Source organism: Heterodontus francisci, chromosome 8, assembly GCF_036365525.1.
Source record: "Heterodontus francisci isolate sHetFra1 chromosome 8, sHetFra1.hap1, whole genome shotgun sequence".
In the NCBI taxonomy this organism is placed as follows: domain Eukaryota; kingdom Metazoa; phylum Chordata; class Chondrichthyes; order Heterodontiformes; family Heterodontidae; genus Heterodontus; species Heterodontus francisci.
Window position 1 is genome coordinate 62,870,112 of NC_090378.1, and position 21,690 is coordinate 62,891,801.

The following is a 21,690-nucleotide window of genomic DNA, read 5'->3' on the forward strand; positions in this document are numbered from 1 at the left end:
GAAATCAGCAGATTTCCAACTGGAAGGTGCATATGCATGTACCTTGGGAAAATAGATGATCAGGCTTGATGGTGATGCCCCTACAGTTAAATTAGCCTGTTTTATGCTCCTTGTCTTGGATTACACTGAAAGAAATACCAATAGAGTAAAATTGCAGTATGGCTACTGGCACATGTATCACTATCACAGCACAGGGTGATCTATTCAGGAGAGGAAGGGAGAAAATTATAGAGACATGTACTTATTTTCACTTTGCAGGTTGGGTTCGACATGACCAAGGAAGCAGCAAGAAAATGTTTTCAGAAAGCTGGTCTCAAGCCTACTGATGTGGATGTCATTGAGCTTCATGACTGCTTCTCAGTTAATGAGCTCATTACTTATGAAGCTCTTGGGCTTTGTTCTGAAGGTAATTATTGCTTCAAGTTAATTATTTGTTTGTATTATAACTAAACTTGTGATGATTCCATTCGTGAGTTATTCCTCCCACAAGCCAATGTGTAAGTAAGAAAGTGAGTTATAAGCTGAATAAATTGTGCTTAGGGGTTTATTAAGAACTATAATGCTTCTTGTTTACTGCTATGTTATAACCTCCTCATGGCTAGTGAGTTATAGGTATTAATGTTGCTTAGCCTATTATTTTCTGCTTATTCTTTACACATTTCTCTTGGATTTTTATCCCCCCCCCTGCCCCCTGTTTTGGTTGCCATCCCTGTTACAGCAGCAGGGGTAGGATAGTCGCTTCAAACTAGCTAAATAAAGGTTTAAATTCAAAAATGTAGGAAAGTATGTAGTGACAATCACCATTTCTCACATTCATATTTGCTCCTTGTATACAGTGTGTAGAACATACAACATTATTGACTGCTCAATTTATGTAATTTCTTTAGGGGAGAATCTTTAACTTTTCCCCCAACCGCCAAGGTTATTGATCCAGAATCTGGATTACCTCCGTGTACACTATCCCAACAATAAGCTTTCACCCAAATCTGGCAGGAACACTCTCTGCTCCATTGTATCAGGGTGACATTTCTATATCAGAAACCTGCTTCTATTTGGCTGTTTTAAATAAAATTACTAATTTGCTTAGTATGTGCTGTGAATATGCACCCACTTACCATGTGTTTGAAACTGGCTTAAAGAATTTCACACACTGCCTGTGCAGCCATCAAATGTAAATGACCTTCATCTTGCCAATCTAAGTAGGATCAAACTCTGTTTCCAGAAGTGAAATCAATGCACTAACCAGCTGTACCACTAATCTTCCTGTTGAAAAACTTTCTAAGGGAAAAGTAATTGCCCTATATGTCTCTATAATTTTCCATTCATAGTTTTCCTGATTCCTTACTGGATAATTTACATCACTTGTATGGAACCGAAACATACGACTAGAAATGTCCTAGTTTTGGTTCTGAATTAGCCAATCTCAGTATAGCGGTGAGGGTGTAATGATTAGGACTACGAAGAAGCAGAAAAGTCAGGCAGAGTTTGCATTCCTGATTGCTGCTCGCAACTTGTATCAGAGAACTCATATGTGTAAATGTTAAGGACAGGATTTGTCTTGGCAATGATGGCTCTCACAGTTCGACGATGTGACAGCATTCATCATCTGGACTCAAAGATTGGTCACTTGGCTAATGTATCAGAGATTGCTTGTACAGCATGAATCACTACCTGTAGGACACTAGGATAAGGGAAGACATTTTGGATGGCAGTTGGAAAAATACTTTTCAAATTCTTCAGATTCAAAATTGAGACTGAAAATTATTCACAACTTTGTTAGAGTCACTGAAATGTAGGGGGAAAAACTGTCTGAATTCATATAATTGTTCATCTGGTACCCTGGTCTCCTAAAACATATTTTCCACATTTGTATATTAAGGTTCTAATGCCTTTTGCTGACTGGTATTTGATCTTTTAGGTAAAGCTGGAGAGTTGATTGACAAAGGAGATAATACCTATGGTGGAAAATGGGTCATAAATCCAAGTGGTGGACTGATATCGAAAGGACATCCATTAGGTGCTACAGGTACTACTTTACACAAATATTCCACACTTTGGTCTGTGCTGCAATATTGCTTGCTAATTGAGAGTGATTAACCTACATAATATGCAAGGAAGGCAGGAAATCAGAGATAGTCACTCAAGGCTACTCTTGAGCTGTCCTAATGTGAGCTGAAGAACAGAGTTGCTGGGAACCTAGAAACAGGTTGGAGCAGCCTAGGTAGATCCTGCACCCTACATTGTTATTTCAGCACAAGACAACATAATAATGCAATTCAGCAAGATAAAACCTTGAACACTAGTTAATATTTGATATAAAAACAAGAAATGCTGGAACCACTCAGCAGGTCTGGCAGCATCTGTGGAAAGAAAAGCAGAGTTAACGTTTTGGGTCAGTGACCATTCTTCGGAACTAGCAAATATTAGAAATGTCAAAGGTTATAAGCAAGTAAGGCGGGGGTGGGGAAAGAGATAACAAAGGAGAAGGTGCAGATTGGACAAGGCCACAGAATAGCTGACCAGAAGGTCATGGAGCAAAGGCAAACAATATGTTAATGGTGTGTTGAAAGACAAAGCATTAGTACAGATAGGGTGTTAACGGACTGAAGATTGAACAGCAGCAAGTACAAACATGAAAAAAACCCAGTAGGTAAGCAAACTGAATAAACTAAGATGAAATGAAATAAACATTTAAAAAAAAAAAGTTGTAAAAAATGTTAAAAAGAAAAAATAACTAAAAATAAAAGTAAAATGGGGGGCCCGTCATGCTCTGAAATGATTAAACTCAATGTTCAGTCCGGCAGGCTGTAGTGTGCCTAATCGGTAAATGAGATGCTTTTCCTCGAGCTTGCGTTGATCTTCACCGGAACACTGCAGCACTCCCAGGACAGAGATGTGAGCATGAGAGCACGTGGGAGTGTTGAAATGGCAGGCAACCAGAAGCTCAGGGTCCTGCTTGCGGACTGAGCGGAGGTGTTCCGCAAAGCAGTCACCCAGTCTGCGTTTGGTCTCCCCAATGTAGAGGAGACCACATTGCGAGCAGCAAATACAGTATACTACATTGAAAGAAGTACAAGTAAATCGCTGCTTCACCTGAAAGGAGTGTTTGGGGCCTGGGATAGTGAGGAAAGAGGAGGTAAATGGGCAGGTATTACACCACCTGCGATTGCAGGGGAAGGTGGTGGGGGTAATGGAGGAGTGGACCAGGGTGTCGCGGAGGGAACAATCCCTTCGGAATGCTGACAGGGGAAGGGAGGGAAAGATGCGTTTGGTAGTAGCATCACGCTGGAGGTGGCGGAAATGGCGGAGGATGATCCTTTTGGATATGGAGGCTGATGGGGTGGAAAGTGAGGACAAGGGGAACCCTGTCACGGTTCTGGGAGGGAGGGGAAGGGGTGAGGGTCGAGGTGCGGGAAATGGGCCGGACACGGTTGAGGGCCCTGTCAGCAACAGTGGGGGGGAATCCTCGGTTGAGGAAAAAGGAGGTCATATCAGAAGCACCGTCGTGGAAGGTAGCATCATAGCAGATGCGTCAGAGACGGAGAAACTGGGAGAATGGAATGGAGTCCTTACAGGAGGTAGGGTATGAAGAAGTGTAGTCAAGGTAGCTGTGGGAGTCGGTGGGCTTATAATGGATATTAGTAGACAACCTATCCCCAGAGATGGAGACAGAGAAGTCGAGGAAGGGAAGGGAAGTGTCAGAGATGGACCATGTAAAGGTGAGAGAAGGGTGGAAATTGGAAGCAAAGTTGATAAAGTTTGCCAGTTCGGGGCGGGAGCAGGAAACGGCACCGATACAGTCATCAATGTACCAGAAAAAGAGTTGGGGGAGGGGGCCTGAGTAGGATTGGAACAAAGAATGCTCGACATATCCCACAAAAAGACAGGCATAACTAGGACCCATGTGGGTACCCATAGCAACACCTTTTACTTGAAGGAAGTGAGTGGAGTTAAAGGACAAGTTGTTCAATGTGAGAAGTTCAGCCAGGCAGAGGAGGGTGGTGGTGGATGGGGACTGGTTGGGCCTCTGTTCAAGGAAGAAGCGGAGAGCCCTTAAACCCTCCTGGTGGGGGATGGAAGTGTAGAGCGATTGGACGTCCATAGTGAAGAGGAGGCGGTTGGGACCAGGAAACTGGAAATTGTCAAAATGACATAGGGCGTCAGAAGCGTCACGGATGTAGGTGGGAAGAGACTGGACCAACGGAGAAAAGATAGTCAAGATAGGAAGAAATAAGTTCAGTGAGGCAGGAGCAGGCTGACACAATGGGTCTGCCGGGACAATCCCGTTTGTGGATTTTGGGAAGGAGGTAGAAGCGGGCTGTCCGGGGTTGCGGGACTATGAGTTTGGAAGCTGTAGAGGGAAGACCTCCAGAGGAGATGAGGTCAGTGACAGTCCTTTGGACAGTGGCTTGATAATATTTGATGCTCTCTTTGTATTCATCTGTATACAAAATGGTTCTGCAATGTGCCAGGATCCTTGGTGCTATGGAATCCATCCTATTTTTATGTGAAGGATTCTTTAGTACTCATAGCAACAGATGGGCAACTATGTATGCAAGTAATTTTAAAGCCATTTTTGTGATTTTAATTGACCGGCAGTAGACTGTCTCTGATAGCTGACGAATGTCTATATAGCCCTGTAATGCAGAAGTAGCATTGCTGGTCCATGTTTGTGGAAGAGCATCAGACAAATCACAGCCAGAAAAACTAACTTGCAGTGGCTACTTAAATTCGTACTAATGTCATTACTGGCTGCAGAAGAGCTTGGGAAACTATCTTTGTGGTTCTCGGTTCCTTTACAGCCATAGCTACAGTTTTTGGATATCCACACATGGTGTTCTTTTATTGTAGATTGTCAACAAAACTATACATAAAAACTATTGGTCTGGATTTTGCAGTAGTAATGACAGCAAAACTTGGAGCGTTTGCTATCTTTACTCCTCTAAAATTGGTGCCAATTTTAGAGGAGACTGCACATGCACAGTTAAATGCGGAAATCCAGAAGTTGCTGTCAGTGATTTCTGAGCCCCTCCATAGAGTGCACTGTTGAAGTTGCCCCTACCACCCCACGCTCCCCCGCCCCCCCCCCCCCCCCCCCCCCCCAGTGCTGGTCTCACTGTAAACACGTTTGAAAAAGTTGCACCTTGTTGAATGAGGTGTAACTGGGTTTTTCATGGCACTCTAATTTCATAATTACCGCTGATCAGCCTCACTGGCCCTAAAAAAAAACTAATTTTACATCTGTGGAATGTCAAATTTCTCCATTATGATTTTTTTAAAAACTCACATTTTTAATTTTTTAAAATTTTATGATATTTCTGCCTTTACCTTAATCCTACGTGTACGTCCCAATCATTTATTTCACTCTCTGTAAAATGTAATTAAAAATGTACGATAATCAGTGCATTTTACTTTGTGGTTTGCTGTCTGTGAGAATTCTTCAATGCGATTTGCTGTTTACCCTACTTGATGACATCACTATTGCTGGATACCTGGATATCCTATTGACCTGACTCCAGATTCAAACTAATGCCACAGAGATCGCTAGAACTTTTGTGGGCAACTTTCATGAGGCTTTGCCGCTGACTGCAAAATCTAGACCTTTGTTAGTATTCTGCACACTGACTTTTATTATGAGAAGTTACATAAGATCATAACGTAAGAAATGGGAGCAGGATTAGGCCATACGGCCCCTTGGACATACTCTGCCATTCAAAAAGATCATGGCTGATCTGATCTTGGCCTCATCTCTACTTTCCTGCCAATTGTTCAAAAATCTGTTTATCTTAGCCTTGAATATATTCAATGACTCTGCCTGCACAGCTCTCTGGGCTAGAGAATTCCAAAGATTCAAGACCCTCTAAGAGAAGAAATTCCTCCTCATCTCCATCCTAACTGGCAACCTTTATTCTGAACCTACGCCCCTAGTTCTGAATTCTCCAACGAGGGGAAGCATCCCCTCAGCAACTGCTCTGTCAAGTCCCCTCAGCACCTTATTTGTTTCAATAGGATCGCCTCTCATTCTTCTAAACTCCAGTGAGTATAGGCTGAACCTGCTGAGCCTTTCCTAATAAGACAACCCCTTCATCCCAGGAATCAACCTAGTGAACCTTCTCTAAACTCACTCCAAAGCAAGTATATCCCTCCTTTTTAAAAAAAAAAAGGAGACCAAGTTGATAGTAATCGTCCCTGAAATAGGTTACTGATTATCACATATCATTGGCTGATAAAATGCAATATGTATAAGCGTTACACAGGAAAGAAATAAATAATGGGTGCTTGGCTTTGGAACATGGGACATAAGAATATGGGATCAGGGGTAGGCCATTCATCCCCTCAAGCCAGCTCCACCATTCAATTAGATTATGGTTGATCTGTGTTTCAACTCCATTAGCTCTATATACCTTGATACCCTTAACAAAAATCTAGTGATCTCCGTATTGAAAGCTCCAATTGTCACAGCATCCACAGCTTTTTGGGGAGGGATTTCGAAATTTCTACTACGCTTTGTTTGGAAAAAGTGCTTCTGATTTCCCTACTAAATGGCCTGGCTCTAAATTTGACTTCTCCACCAGAGGAAAAAGTTTCTCTGTATCTACTCTATTGGATCCTTGAAAAATTTTAAACATCTCGATGAGATCACACTTCAGTCTTCTCTACTCAAAGGAATACAGGCCAAGTTTATGCCATCATAATTTAACCCACTATCATTCTAGTGAATCAGAGCTGCACCCCTTCCAAAGCCAATATATCCTTCCTGAGATAGGGTGCCCAAAACTGAACACAGTGCTCCAGATGGGGTCTGACCAAGGTTTTACACTGCTAATAAATGGTGTTGAGAACTTTAAGTACCTGGGTTCCCGGTAATGTTGCTTCGCTGTGGAGTAGCAATTAATTCAACAAAAAGTTTGGTGAAGGTTAAAGGCAAATCAGTAGAGTGCCTTTTACAGAAAATGGTTCTTAAACTGTGCATACTCTGGTCAGATGACACACAAACCTACATTTTCCAACTGCTTTTGTCTAATTTTAACATGATTTGTAACCCATGTACAATAAATAGCTTTCCAATGCTGTTTAAAATAATGCAGATCATAACTGGACACGATATTGGTAATTCCATCACCTCTAAGTCGCACACTGTCCTGACTTGGATGTGTATTGACGTTCCTTCATTCTCATTGGGCCAATATTCTTGAATTCCCTACCTAACACCACTATGGGAGCATCTTCACCAGAAGGGGAATGATGATTCAAGGAGAAAACCTACCATCACCTTCTCAGGGCAGCTATGTTGAGCAAAAATTTGCGAAAGCTCAATACAAGGAGAGTCTGTTATCCTACTCCAGGCCAGTTTTTCCTCATTTTATATGTGGAAATGCACAGTTTCTTGCATCACCACTAATGCTGTACCATTCAAGTGTCTCCTAGTGCTTGGCAGGTGCCTGTTTGTTTTTTTTCTTCCAAAAAACTATTGCTCTTGAGACTTTCAAATTGCACTGCAGGCCATTCAGAGGGATTAATACTTTGCTGTATTTGAGTTTCAAATTATATGCCATCACTGAAAATGCAATGAGATATTAATCCCTCCATTTAGAGAAACATGGAAAACAAATTGAGCTCTTAACTGACCCAAATTCCCAACAGTGGTAAGTGTTTAATTTGTTTGCTTCATACTTCTCCGTCAAATGTATTTTGTTTGGAAAGGGGATCCATATCGAACCAGAGCAGACTGGAAAGGGGATCCATATCAAACCAGAGCAGGCTGGCCAGCTGTCCAGTTTGGGGATGACCAAGCAGTCATTTTGAAGAATAAAATCTGGACAGGAGTACCCTGTTTTGGATTGTAGTTTTTTTTTCATTGCTGTGTGCATGCATGAGCAGACCTGTCTCTCTCATGATCAACACCTTTTCTAGAAACTGTTCAACTTCTCCGCCATTCAATAAGATCATGGCTGGTCTGTGTGTCTCGAATTCCAGACTCCCATCTACCTCTGATAACCTTTGATTCTCTTGCCTAACAAGAATCTATCTACCACCACTGCACCCCCCCCCCTCCCCCCACCACCACTCTTAAAATTATTCAATGACTCTGCACCCACCACCACCTGAGGCAGAGAGTTCCAAAGTTGCACAACCCTCTGAGAGAAAAAATGTCTCCTAATCTCTGTCCTAAAAGGGTGACCCCTAGTTCTGGACTCACCCACAAGAGGAAACATCCTTTCCACATCCACCTTGTCAAGACCATTCAGGATCTTATAAACTTCAATCAAGTCTCCCCTCACTCTTCTAAACTCCAGTGAAAACAAGCCCAGTCCATCCAACCTTTTCTCATAAGACAACTTGCTCATTCCAGGTATATTGATAGATAAACATGTGCCACCTGTCTCCTCATTAAAATAAGAGTATCTGTTCTTAATATAACTGATGAACAGGCCAGTCAACATTTGTACATATATTGTGTTTGTGTTCATGTGCGTGCTTAGGGTAAATTCAGCAATGATGCTCTCCTGGTATGGAGAGCTCCTCAATTGGAGCACTGATTTTCATTAGGTCTCTTTAACATTATGCAGCCTATTCTGTAGATGTGCTTGCATCAAACAGAACTTCAAGTTGAGAGTGCAGAATCACTGCAATTGCCATAATCTCCATATAATCCAATAATTTAAAAAGAAAGATTGAGTAACAAGTATTTCTGGAGATCCCTTAAATATATTAACTATTCCAATTGATCTACCGTGGCATTAATTATGAGCAAAATTTCAAGATAACATTCTGTTTCTTTGTTTTGTTCTATCTCTTTCCTCTTTCTCCCTCCTCTTTCCCTCACCTTTTCTTTTTCCATCATCCTCTATTTCTCTGTCTCTGTGTCTGTCCCCCCCTTCTCCCTCCACTCTGGCCTCATATGCACACACATTCTCTCAATGCCCTTTTTAAATTGTTAGTTAATTAACTGGTTGTGGTTTTGCTCCCAATCCTGTTTGAAATTTCTGAACATATAGGAATCTTGTGATGAAAGCAACCATAGCACTCTTCCCTGCTATGATTCAGTTCAGGTTTTGTACACTTTTAGAGCCTAAATTGTAGACTGCAAATTCAGTAAATAAGCCTTTATCTTCTAATAGTTGTATGTCACAAAAAGGAAGAATAGTGCTCAAAATAAGAAAAAATTTAACTATTTGATAAACCAACAATGATTCTTATTCTGTAATATTGTGTTGGATAATATAATGGTCTGTAATTTGTGTTCAAAAGTACCTGATCTCTTTTTTTTTGTTGTTTTTAATGCCAATCCTGGTTATTTTTCCCTATGTCATATAAGTTTGCAAAGGAAATACTCCAGTTCAGTACAATAATCAGCTGCACTCTTCTCTGTGCAAGTTGCACATTATTGATGTATTCTGTGCTGTATGCTTTGTGTTGTGTGGGATTTGCATTGGAACCTGCCAACCTCATCTCGTTCAACTTTTTTTGTTCTCTCTCAAAAGTTATCCAAGAGAAAAAATCTTTCATCCCATCTGTCTGAGCTTCACTCAAACCCAGATAATTTAAAGGCGAGAACTGCTATGAAATTATATACATTTGCTGCTTCCAACTGTCCAGTCTTCTGATATAAACAGGATTATAAATCCTCAGGATTAGTCTGTCAATTCTCCAATCCCCTTGATTTAAAAAAAAAATCTGAATGCTATTCAGAAAGAAGAAGCTATCATTTCTTCATGGATTGTTCTGTATGCTTGTTTCATTCTGTTTCCAGTAATCCTGCTTCTGACTTCGATTATTAACTGGGAAATAAATTCTGGCCAATTTAAGGTGAGGTTACACGCCCTATTCAGGTAAGCAGCGAAGTAAGGTGGCCTGACATCAGTTTTAGGAACATAGGAGCAGGAGTAGGCCATTCAGCCTGTCGAGCCTGCTCCACCATTCAATTAGATCAAGGCTGATCATCTACCTCAATGCCACTTTCCCACGCTATCCCCATATCGCTTTGGCGTCATTAGTAGCCAGATAACTATTGATTTCTGTCTAGAACATGTACAATGATTGAGCTTCCACAGCCCTCTGAGATTTTGGTATTGATACCTGCCCCAAACAAAATAGAACAAGTTAGCTGATTCCTTTCATTATAAACAAGACTATTGTACCTATTTCCTTTAAAATCTGTGTACGTGTTTCCTGTGCTCATTGTGAAGAGTCCCTTTGACCAATTAGATCATAGGACATGAGATCAACCAAGCCCTATGACCATTCAGATTCCAGAGACCACTTCCTGCAAAATGACCCTTTAACCAATCAGCTCTCTGTAGTATTATTTCTCTTGGGATTTTTTTTTTGAATGAAATGTTAATGTTACTGTGCAAAGATAGGGAAGAGTAGGCCTTCCTTGGATCAGTGCTGAGTTAGCTGACTATAGACAGTGATGGGGGTGTTATAATGGGCTTTGGCAACCCTGTTATGTGGGGGAGTAAAAACTGAGCTGGGGTGCCTACTTCTGATTACTTATTCAGAAACTTCTGGAAAGTGCATTTGTGCCACCATCACATGAGAGCAGGGTCAGCCTCTGATATATAATGGAATAGATTGTTGGCATGTTCTGCACTCATGCAGGAAGAATGGCCACTTAATGAGATACAGAATGGCTGTCAGTGTGTGAAAGCATGTACTAAGAAAGAAAATTGGAAGGAGTTTTTATGCTGTACCTGAATTTCTTTGATCTTTATCGGTGATTCCATAAAACTTCCACAGAAACCTTCTGCCGCTCATTAACGTAGCTCCACAATGCAGAAATGCAGCTCAAAGCGTTTTACTGAATTTAGGCCATTTTGAATGGACTGTAAATTTATGCCTAAAATTTCAGGTGCTGCGGGACCCGAAGTCATATTTCAGGAGCTTTGTGCCTTTTTTTTTTTTACAGATGTGTCTTTATAGCATCAGAATATTTTACATTCAAAACTGAAAGCTTCCTTGATTGAACTTTTTTTTTTTAAAAGTGCTCTGCTAAATTTTCATAAATGATGGTCTCTAGGCTTCAAACCTTAATTCTCTTGCATAGAGAGAAACGTGAAGAAGGAATATGGGGTAAGTGCAACGCTGTCCTTGGGCCCGCATTGTTTACGCTGACTTGCACTTGCTTTACGCTCATTTTTACTTTCCAACATGCCCATAAGATTCTCGGGAAATTTCAGTGTAACTTGTCAATGGGAAGATTGATGTAAGTCTCGGTGTAACTTACAATGTTCGGCTTTTTCAGGAAATTCCAGGCCAACATATTCTTACTAGTGTTTTTCTAACTGCATAAACTACACAGGATAGCAGTTGAATCTATTTACAGAAGGAAAAAAATGGCCAACAGGAGTAAAACTAAATGTATTTATCTGGTTTTGTAACTTTTTTTTCTTTTATTTTTGTGACTTAATATAAATAATACTGCAATGAAAAACTACGTTAGATGATGAATAATGCAAAAATATGAAAAAACCTTCAATTTTGAAGGCTAGGAATGATGCAAGTCAGAATAACAGTGCCACTTTTGATGGGAGGACTGAAGGCAAGTATAATGGTAAGTGTGGATGTTTCAGTTTACGTGAGCTATAAGCAGTTATTAGAGGCATGAAAAGATCCTGACTTGAAGTGCGTGCAGTCAGTATTTTAAATAATCTAGGTTATGGAAATTCATTACCATGTTTATAACCTTAAAACCAGTCCGTGAAGCTTTTCGCTTGCAAGGTGGCAAGTGTCCTTTACAGCTGGACTCCATCTATAAATGTAACCTACTAAATGCCAATCAGTGTTCTAATTTTTTATCTCTGGTTTTACATCCTCATTTTGTATATCTTCAGAAGCCACCCTGCTGCTTCTGATTAGTTTGTTTTTCATATTTTACCAGCTTGAGTTTTCTCCTAACATTTTAGATCAAACTCCATCTGGAAAACACATTCTGTGACTCCATAACAGGAAATAGTTTTTTTTTAAACACCCATATGTTCACCATATTAACAATGACCAATAATTTTACTATTGAGAATTTAATGGTTGGAAGATTCTAGCAGAGAATAAAAATAAATGCCAGTCTTTTTTTTTTTATTGCAAAAATGGCAGTTAAGGCTACTGCATCCTATAGATTTTGAAATGTAATTTTAACATCATCCCTAGTTTGAATTTTTCTATGTGTTATGCATACAAATCTATTCAGAAAGGAATTGTTGGACCAAACTTGCAGATGAATCATAATGGGGAATATGTATAAAAAGATCACATTTTAAGCTGTGTAGGACGTAGCAGCTTTCTTTTTATTCCTTTTCTTGGCCAGAAGTCATCATCTTCACTGGAGTACAGTAACAGATGCTTTCCAATCTAATGACAGTCTTCCGATACTCACTGTCCAAATAATAAGGCACTTGAAAGTTCCTGGCATCCTTGGAGCTATACTGTAACAAAATTCAGTTCTTTTCACAGTGGGATGGAAAGTAGGATCTAGAATTAGAACAATGCTGTCCTGGTGGTAGAGTAGATTCAGTAGCTACATCACACAAACTAGGATTTTTTTTTTTTTTCTTTTCCCAGCCCAGAGATACTGAAATTATTTAAGTGGCCATTATTCAATTTTGAGCTTTGGTGGTAAGTGTTCAATTATGGGAGGGAGGCAGCATCTGAGTTTGAACCTGTCTGCACGCAACATTTAAATGTCTACTTCCAGCAGGAATCACTGGATAGCAATTGAGTGGAAATACTGGATGATTTCCCCTTTCCTAATCACTGTGAGCTAGCTATGATCAGCTAACTCAATAAAGGGTCAAACCTGGAACCTTCCTGTGTGATCCAGCTACGAAAATTCTTATTCAGTCCCAGTAAATCAGTGGTACTGATGTTATCCCCTACATGGCATGAACACCCTGTTCTTAAAAAGGCAGTGAATCATCTGGCTTACTGTAAGCCACGCCACCATCATTATAGCCTGTTGCTCCAAAAACCCAGCCAGGATCTGGCATTGTCATTTATCAAACAGAATAGCCATGGGAGTGCAGAATATTGGCAGGGGACATTGCATCAGACAATCTTCACGTGTTTGTCATATGCAGGGTCATTTGTTCATTATTGTCACCACCTCTCACTCGATTAAGGATACTCGAGTGTTTTTGTTTGAGGTATTGTTTAGTAGGAACCAGGTTCTCCAAGACAGTCAGGGGTGGGGAGAAATGCATATTGTTTACTTGTCAAAATGGCAGCAAATGGATAACTTTCCAAAGCAGATTTTCATTTCAGTTTAATTGATAAGCACGAGAAAGAGATAGGATATGTTGATAAGGTGAGCTGAATTAAGGTGGGAGGAGGCTCAGGAGGAGGCTCGGGTGGAGCATAAACACAGAGCTGTTGGGTGACTGGCTAGTTTCTGTGCTGTAAAATTCAATGGAATTTCCTAAAATGGAAATATCTTTTTTTTTCCTGATCTTTTCTGTGTGGCAAAAATAAGCCAGATGGTAAAAATTAGGAGCAGTTTCATGTTCCCGATAAATGTTGTGAACATACATATATTTGTCAAGTGTAAGGGACCATTCATCAATGAAGGAGGAATGGAATATCAGTTGAATTATTCGGCTGAAAAATAAATTATCAACGTACAACAGATGGGACAGAAAAACATCATTCAAAAAAATGGTTTGTATTTTCAGTGGAAACAAAATTGCTAAGATAATTTCAGATTTATGATTATTTTCCTGTTAACCTGTACAAGTAATTTATAGGTTTAAAAAAAATGTTGTATATGTTATTTCACAAAAGTAAATATAAGTTTGGGCTCGAGACCCCAGAGATTTTATTTTATATCCATTATGCTACTTACAAGGAATATAGAATCGGTAGCATAGGCTATATAAGGAACAGCTGCCACACTTAGTCAGTGCTGGGACCTTTGCTGTTTGTAGTATATATAAATGATTTGGAGGAAAATGTAGCTGGTCTGATTAGTAAGTTTGCGGATGACACAAAGGTTGGTGGAGTTGCGGATAATGATGAGGATTGTCAGAGGATACAGCAGGATATAGATCGGTTGGAGACTTGGGCGAAGAAATGGCAGATGGAGTTTAATCCGGACAAATGTGAGGTAATGCATTTTGGAAGGTCTAATGCAGGTGGGAGGTATACAGTAAATGGCAGAACCCTTGGGAGTATTGACAGGCAGAGAGATCTGGGCGTACAGGTCCACAGGTCACTGAAAGTGGCAACGCAGGTGGATAAGGTAGCCAAGAAGGCATACGACATGCTTGCCTTCATCGGTCGGGGCATAGAGTATAAAAATTGGCAAGTCATGTTGCAGCTGTAGAGAACCTTAGTTAGGCCACACTTAGAATATTGCGTGCAATTCTGGTCGCCACACTACCAGAAGGACGTGGAGGCTTTGGAGAGGGTACAGAGGAAGCTTACCAGGATGTTGCCTGGCCTGGAGGGCATTAGCTATGAGGAGAGGTTGGAAAAACTCGGATTGTTTTCACTGGAACGACGGAGGTGGAGGGGCGACATGATAGAGGTTTACAAAGTTATAAGCGGCATGGACAGAGTGGATAGTCAGAAGCTTTTTCCCAGGGTGGAAGAGTCAGTTACGAGGGGACATAGGTTTAAGGTGAGAGGGGCAAAGTTTCGAGGGGATGTGCGAGGCAAGTTTTTTTTTTACACAGAGGGTGGTGAGTGCCTGGAACTTGCTGCCAGGGGAGGTGGTGGAAGCAGATACGATAGTGACGTTTAAGAGACATCTTGACAAATATATGAATAGGAAGGGAATAGAGGGATATGGGCCCCGGAAGTGCAGAAGGTGTTAGTTTAGGCAGGCATCAAGATCGGCACAGGCTTGGAGGTCCGAATGGCCTGTTCATGTGCTGTAATGTTCTTTGTTCTTTGTTTGCTCCTGCTGCTCTTCAAACCTAGCTTCCCTCATCCAATCATTTCTCAGGCGATTTAATCATTGCTCCTTCACATCCACTATTTCAAAAAGCCCACACTGTTGCTCTTCCTAGACCAAAAAAAGCAGATTTGATGTTTATGCACTACAGGACTCACTTGTTCAGCAATATCCTGCAATCCTCTCTCAACAACAGCTTGTATTTATTTTGTGTCTTTAACTTAGTTAAACGTCCCAAGGTGCGTCACAGGAGCATTAAACAAAATTTGAAACCGAGCCACATAAGATACAAGGGCAGATGACCAAAAACCTGGTCAAAGAGGTAGCTTTTTAGGAGTATTTTAAAAGAGGAAAATGAGGTAGGGAGGCAAAGAGGTTTAAAGAGGAAATTCCTGAGCTTAGGGTCTTGGCAAGTGAAGCTATAATGGGGTGATTTAAAATCTAGGATGCTCCAGAAGCCAGAATTCGAGGAATGCAGATATCTCAAAGGGTTGTAGGAGATTACAGAGATAGGGAGGGGCAAGGCCTTGGAGTGATTTGAAAACAAACCATGAGAATTTTAAAATCAAGCTATTGCTTGACTGGGAGCCAGTGTAGGTCAGCGAGCACAGGGGTGAAAGGGGAATGGGACGGAGTAAGCCGAGCAGCGGAGTTTTGGATAACCTCAAGTTTACAGACGGTAGAATGTGGGAAGTCATCCAGGAATGCATTGGAATCGTCAAGTCTGGAAATAACAAAAGCATGGAAGAGGGTTTCAGCAGCAGATGGGCTGAGGAAGCGGTGGATATGCTCCCTCACAATATTTTCTATTTCTGTATTTTGTGCTACTACAATGGCCTTAGTTACTTTGAACTATCCTCTCTTGTTCCACTTAGCTCAAAATACTCTATTTTGCCTCCTTGCATCCTTACTGCTATAAAATAAGGATTTTTGTGTGGTAGCCTACCTTATTAATACCATTGCTTCAGAATTGTAGAAATGGTTAGTTTCCTTGTTCTTGTCTTCCTCCGGCAAGCTTTAAAAACCCAAACTTATTTATTTGTTCCAGGATGTCAGTAACGCTGGCCTTGAGGCACCTTCAGTTCTGGTGATAGGATATGTCCAAGTCAGGATGGTGTGTGATTTGGAGGTGATGGAGTTCCCGTTATTTTGCTGTTCTTGCGCTCCTTTTATAGGGCGGCGCAGTGGTTAGCACTGCAGCCTCACAGCTCCAGCGATCCAGGTTCAATTCTGGGTACTGCCTGTGTGGAGTTTGCAAGTTCTCCCTGTGTCTGCGTGGGTTTCCTCTGGGTGCTCTGGTTTCCTCCCACATGCCAAAGACTTGCAGGTTGATAGGTAAATTGGCCATTATAAATTGCCCCTAGTATAGGTAGGTTGTAGGGAAATATAGGGACAGGTGGGGATGTGGTAGGAATATGGGATTAGTGTAGGATTAGTATAAATGGGTGGTTAATGGTCGACACAGACTCGGTGGGCTGAAGGGCCTGTTTTAGTGCTGTATCTCTAAATAAATAAATAGGCATTGCAGAGTTTGGAGGCACTGTTAAAGTAAGCTTGGTGAGTTGCAGCACTGCACCCTTTAGATAGTATGTTCCTGATTTGGGCCTTGCAGTTGGTAGAGAAGCTTTGAGGGGTGAGGCGGTGAGCTGCTTGGTTCAGAGCATTGAGCCTCTGCTTTGCTTCTGTAGCCATTTTGTGGATCTGAATGGTCCAGTTAAGCTTCTGGTTTGTTGAGGCCCTAAGGATGTTGTTGCTGAGAGGCTTTGGAAATGGTGGTGCCATTGGAAGCCAGGGGAGGTTATTGGGCTTTTCTTGTTGGAGATGGCCATTATTTGCATATGTAGCACAAATTTTACCTGCCATTAATGAGCCCACACCTGGGTGTCATCTAGCTCCTTCTGTAAGCAGGTATGGGCTGCTTCATTTGTTGGAGAAGTTGGCATCATTTATTCACTGTATTTGCTCCCCTGCTACTCTTTTTCAACTTTGCTGCTGTTCTGCACTATAGACATTGGCTCTCCACATTTAAAAAAAAAAATTATATTTATTATCTCTCTACATATTAAACAATACAGTTACACTATGCCATCTTTAGGATCATGGAATGGTTCAGCCCAAAAGGAGGCCATTCGGCCTGTGGTGTCCGTGCAGGCTCTCTCTAAGAGCTACTCAGCTAGTCCCACTCCACTGCCTTTTGCCTGTAGCCCTGTACATTTTTTCTCTTCAATTAACTATCCAATTCCCTTTTGAAAGCCACATATGAGTGGATAGGCCCAAGTCATACTTTATAGTTAATCACATGCACAGAGCTCCACTCAGGCTCCCAACAACTGTTGAAATGTCTTATACCAGAAAATAACCAGTAAGATAGTTTGTTGACATCAGAAACTTAAAAAGGTGAACCAGCAGGCTTTCTGTGCTCTTTGAATGGTTGACTGTTGCATTGTATGGCAACAACAGGATTTTGGGGCGGCGCAGTGGTTAGCACTGCAGCCTCACAGCTCCAGAGACCCGGGTTCAATTCCGGGTACTGTCTGTGTGGAGTTTGCAAGTTCTCCCTGTGTCTGCGTGGGTTTTCTCCGGGTGCTCCGGTTTCCTCCCACAAACCAAAAGACTTGCAGGTTGGTAGGTAAATTGGCCATTATAAATTGTCACTAGTATAGGTAGGTGGTAGGGAAATATAGGGACAGGTGGAGATGTTTGGTAGGAATATGGGATTAGTGTAGGATTAGTATAAATGGGTGGTTGATGTTCGGCACAGACTCGGTGGGCCGAAGGGCCTGTTTCAGTGCTGTATCTCTAATCATAATCATAATCATGTATGGGGTGGTAGGGGAGGAATATTCTGTTTGGTAACACCAGCTTTGAATCTGGGAAATGATGGGATGGATGGATAGTCTGTTTTTCTTGATTATCTTTTGGAATTGGGGAGTATTTGTACAGAACTTCAACAAATTAAATAGGTGGGATGGATGCATTGTACTTGGTCTGTAAAATAAGTTGACTTTATTCAAGAATGGCCATTTCTGATCCGATGCTCTTATGAAGATATGTAATTGGAAATCCCTATTCTTGTGTATCAGTTTTTGGACGTAAACTATGCTTACTATTATTGACATAATGAAATTCAAACATGGGTAGATACAAATCACAGTAATACAATAATACTAAACTGAAATCTACCTGTTTGACCATGTTTAAATGGCATATTTAGTAGACTGTAGTTAATGCAGAATGAAAACTTGCTTTACAGTAACTTCACTAAAGTTGGAGCTGATGTAATTCCATATCCTCTTACTCCTAGTAGTTCTATGAAGGTTATATATTGAGTTCTAGAACTTGGGCAAGTGAAGTAATATGTAGTCGTGGACTGTAGCCTGTCTGCTTGATGGGGAGTTAAGCACTGACCCATTTTAAAAAAAAAAAAGAATTTGGAAACCAGTACTTGAAGGAATGTTTAACATAATGCAGCATTGATAACCTCCTGCTCCCCTTTTGATTTTTTCCAAGAAAATTGGTTGCTTTCTCGTTCTGCTCTTGATCTCTACTTTCCCAACCTCTCAAAAGAATATGTTGTCAGTAAAATCTAACTCTTTAAAATTCAGTAGATGTACAAATGATTAAATGTATAATCTTTTGAGCACCAACATCACCAATGTTTAATGAGAAACAAAACTAGTACAATGTATAATATTTTCAAAAAAAGGCTGGTTTATTATTTTTCCATGGGGATATTAACCTATTCTTCTCTTGGCATCTACTGTGGGCAATGGGCATCCTGCTTCTAGAATTCCATCAGGACCACTCATTACTTCTCACCAGTAACATGGCTGAGAGTGAGAACTTATGAAGGAAGGGGCAGTGGGAGGCTGGAAAAAAAAAATGTCAGTGAATTGGATGTGTGTTCAGCAGAGGTATGGTCTGGGGTGGCGGGGGGTATTCCAGAATATATGCACTGTGGGATGGTAAAGTCTTGAAAACCTGGTTGGCGGTGGGATGGGTGAGAACTTGCTGCGTGAGAAGACCAAAAAAGCACTGAAAATAGGTTTAGTTTGGAAGGTTGTAAAATCTGCTGGGAGCTGGCTGGCAAACTTTTGTGAGAGGTGTCATAAGATGTGCTAAACAAGGAGGGTCAGCCCAGAAAAACTGTTCACTATTCTTTCTTCACAGGGCTCAACACAGTTCCGAAGAAGGGTCACTGATCCGAAACGTTAACTCTGCTTCTCTTTCCACAGATGCTGCCAGACCTGCTGAGTGAATCCAGCATTTCTTGTTTTTGTTTCAGATTTCCAGCATCCGCAGTATTTTGCTTTTATTATTATTATGGCTTTTGTTGTGTTGGCAACAGAGTTCTCCTTTGCTGCATAAAATAATGGTCACACAGTTAGTTATTTTGATGATGGCAATACAAATAAAAGGCATAAGAAAGAGTTAGTTCACCTGGTGCACTTTTTCAGGCACATATTACTTTCTCACAGTCACCTTGGTTGCACAGAATTCAGCATGGTGAAGATCATAGAATCATAGAAAATTTAAGGCACAGAAAGAGGCCGCTTGGCCCATCGCGTCTGTGCCGGCCAAAAAACGATCCACCGATTCTAATCCCAGCTTCAGCATTTGGTCCGTAGCGCTGCACCTTGCGGCACTTGAGGTGCATATCCAGACTCTTTTTGAATAAGTTGAGGGTCTCTGCCTCAACTGCTCTTTCAGGCAGTGAGTTCCAGACCATCACCACCCTCTGGGTGAAAATTTATTTTCCTTATCTCCCCTCTAATTTTTGTACCAATCACTTTAAATCTATGCCCTCAGATATCCAGATCACTGAGGCAATGGGATGGGAGGCTCCTGGTCTGACAACACCTTGAATTTTAAAATTCTCATCCTTGTGTTCAAATCCCTCCATGGCCTCGCTCTTCTTTATTTCCTCCAACCCTCCACCATCACTGTGCTTCTCCAATTCTGGCCTCTTCAGCATCCCTGATTTTCATCACTCCACCATTGGCAGCTGTGCTTTCACCTAGGCCTTAAGATCTGAAGTACCTCCCTAAACACCTCTGCCCCTGAACCTTTCTACCTTCCTTCAGTTCACTCCTTTAAACATACTTCTTTGACCAAGCATTTGATCACCTGTCCTAATATTTGTGGTTCTGTGTCAAATTTTGTCTGATAATGCTCCTGTGAAGTGCCTTGGGATATTTTTATGTTAATGGAGCTGTATAAATACAACTTGTTAATATTTTCAAGCATTGCAAGCTGTCATATGGGAAAATCTCTAATGTAAATGATAGGGCCGGGGTCACGATGTAACAACTGAGCATAATGAATATTTTAAAAATATTGGACTTTTAAATGGAAAAGTCACAGGATCTACCAATTTTTAATATATCTTCTATAGAATGCACACTTTAAAATTCTCGATGTTTCACACTTAAAGAATCAAAACCATTCTTTTTTTAAAAAAGAGAAAGCTAGCCATTGATTTCAAGCCAGACATTTACAAACATCTAACAATTTCCATTTAATTAACTCAATCAACCACACACAGCTGGATTTGCTTCCTCAGGCCACTTTCCCTAATGATGTACCGAGGATTGACTTTAACAAAACAGGCCAGGTTATCAATTAATATAATAACTGATTAAAATTCCAGATTAGCTGTGAGTAAAGCTACAAGGTATTTGCTGGTATTTAAATAGGTTTACAATCTGTGTCACTGTTGCTGATCAATTATCACTACTAATTTTTTCCCCATGTTGACAGTTCTGTTCATATGAAATAGTCGAGCTGAGTTGAAAAGCAGGAAAGGAATTTAATGCTATTTAAAGAGGGGATGATTGTTAGCCCAGGCATCGATCTGGTATTGAACTAGACAATAGGTTTTTAAATAGAAATACACAGCAAGTTAGCTGCTTTGAAGAGAAGCACCAAGTTTAAATTTTCAGATCTATGTTTCTTCAATCAAGAGTTTTTAAATGAACTGCCTGGAAAGGTCTAGATGTGAACCAGACAACCACAGTCCCACTGATCTGCCCTTGGCCTGGCCAGACCCAAATCTGCTTTAGGACCAGAGAAAAACTTGCAAATTTTGGTCTGACTGAGTTTGTTAAACACCTAATTTTGGAAGCAATTTCTTCCAAAAACTGTTTCCAAGGTCAGAATGTTTGCAGTGGAGCATATGTGTTACCTGGTGCAGCAAAAGCTGCTGTTTTTGGTTATTGGCTTGTTCTATGTGTGTGTGTATGTATGTATGTACATACACACACATACATACCAGTATTTAAATTAGTATAAAACCCCACTTTAAGATGTTGTTTTCCAGCAATGAGTTTGTATGTGATGGCTTTAAAAATCGATGGTATCTGTGTTTGACTTGTCAGGCCTGGCCCAATGTGCTGAACTGTGCTGGCAATTGAGAGGCGAAGCCAGGAAGAGGCAAGTTCCTGGGGCAAAGGTCGCCTTGCAGCATAACATCGGGCTTGGTGGTGCTGTGGTAGTAACAATATACAGGATGGGTTTCCCAGAAGCTGCCAGGTGAGTCAATCTTGCATTATTTACAAGGGAATCCTGGCTGCCACATTAAGGTGCAGTACCGTACAGATTTTTTTTATCTGTAGAATATGTGCGAGGCCGAGATCCCACAATAAGATTCAACTTGTATGTTTAGGAATCGCCTCCACTGCAAATCAGTCCTTTCGCAGTCTAGGGATAAATTGGAACAATGTGGTTCCTCCATAAACCGGCACCTTAAATTTAAAGAGTTTGAAGCAGGCAAAGCTGCTTTTGCCTTTTCTTGCTGACTA

At 40.9% G+C, this 21,690-nt stretch overlaps 1 protein-coding gene across 3 annotated transcripts in view; it reads left to right on the plus strand.

Moving 5' to 3' along the window:
- scp2a (sterol carrier protein 2a) overlaps positions 1–21,690 on the plus strand; it is a 98,921-nt gene that overhangs the window by 33,891 nt on the left and 43,340 nt on the right. For all 3 annotated transcript variants that reach the window (XM_068037231.1, XM_068037229.1, XM_068037230.1), the window contains exons 10-12: positions 259–406; positions 1,919–2,026; positions 21,268–21,421. In XM_068037231.1, the coding sequence (XP_067893332.1) occupies positions 259–406; positions 1,919–2,026; positions 21,268–21,421 (410 nt within the window). The remainder of the gene's footprint in view (positions 1–258; positions 407–1,918; positions 2,027–21,267; positions 21,422–21,690) is intronic.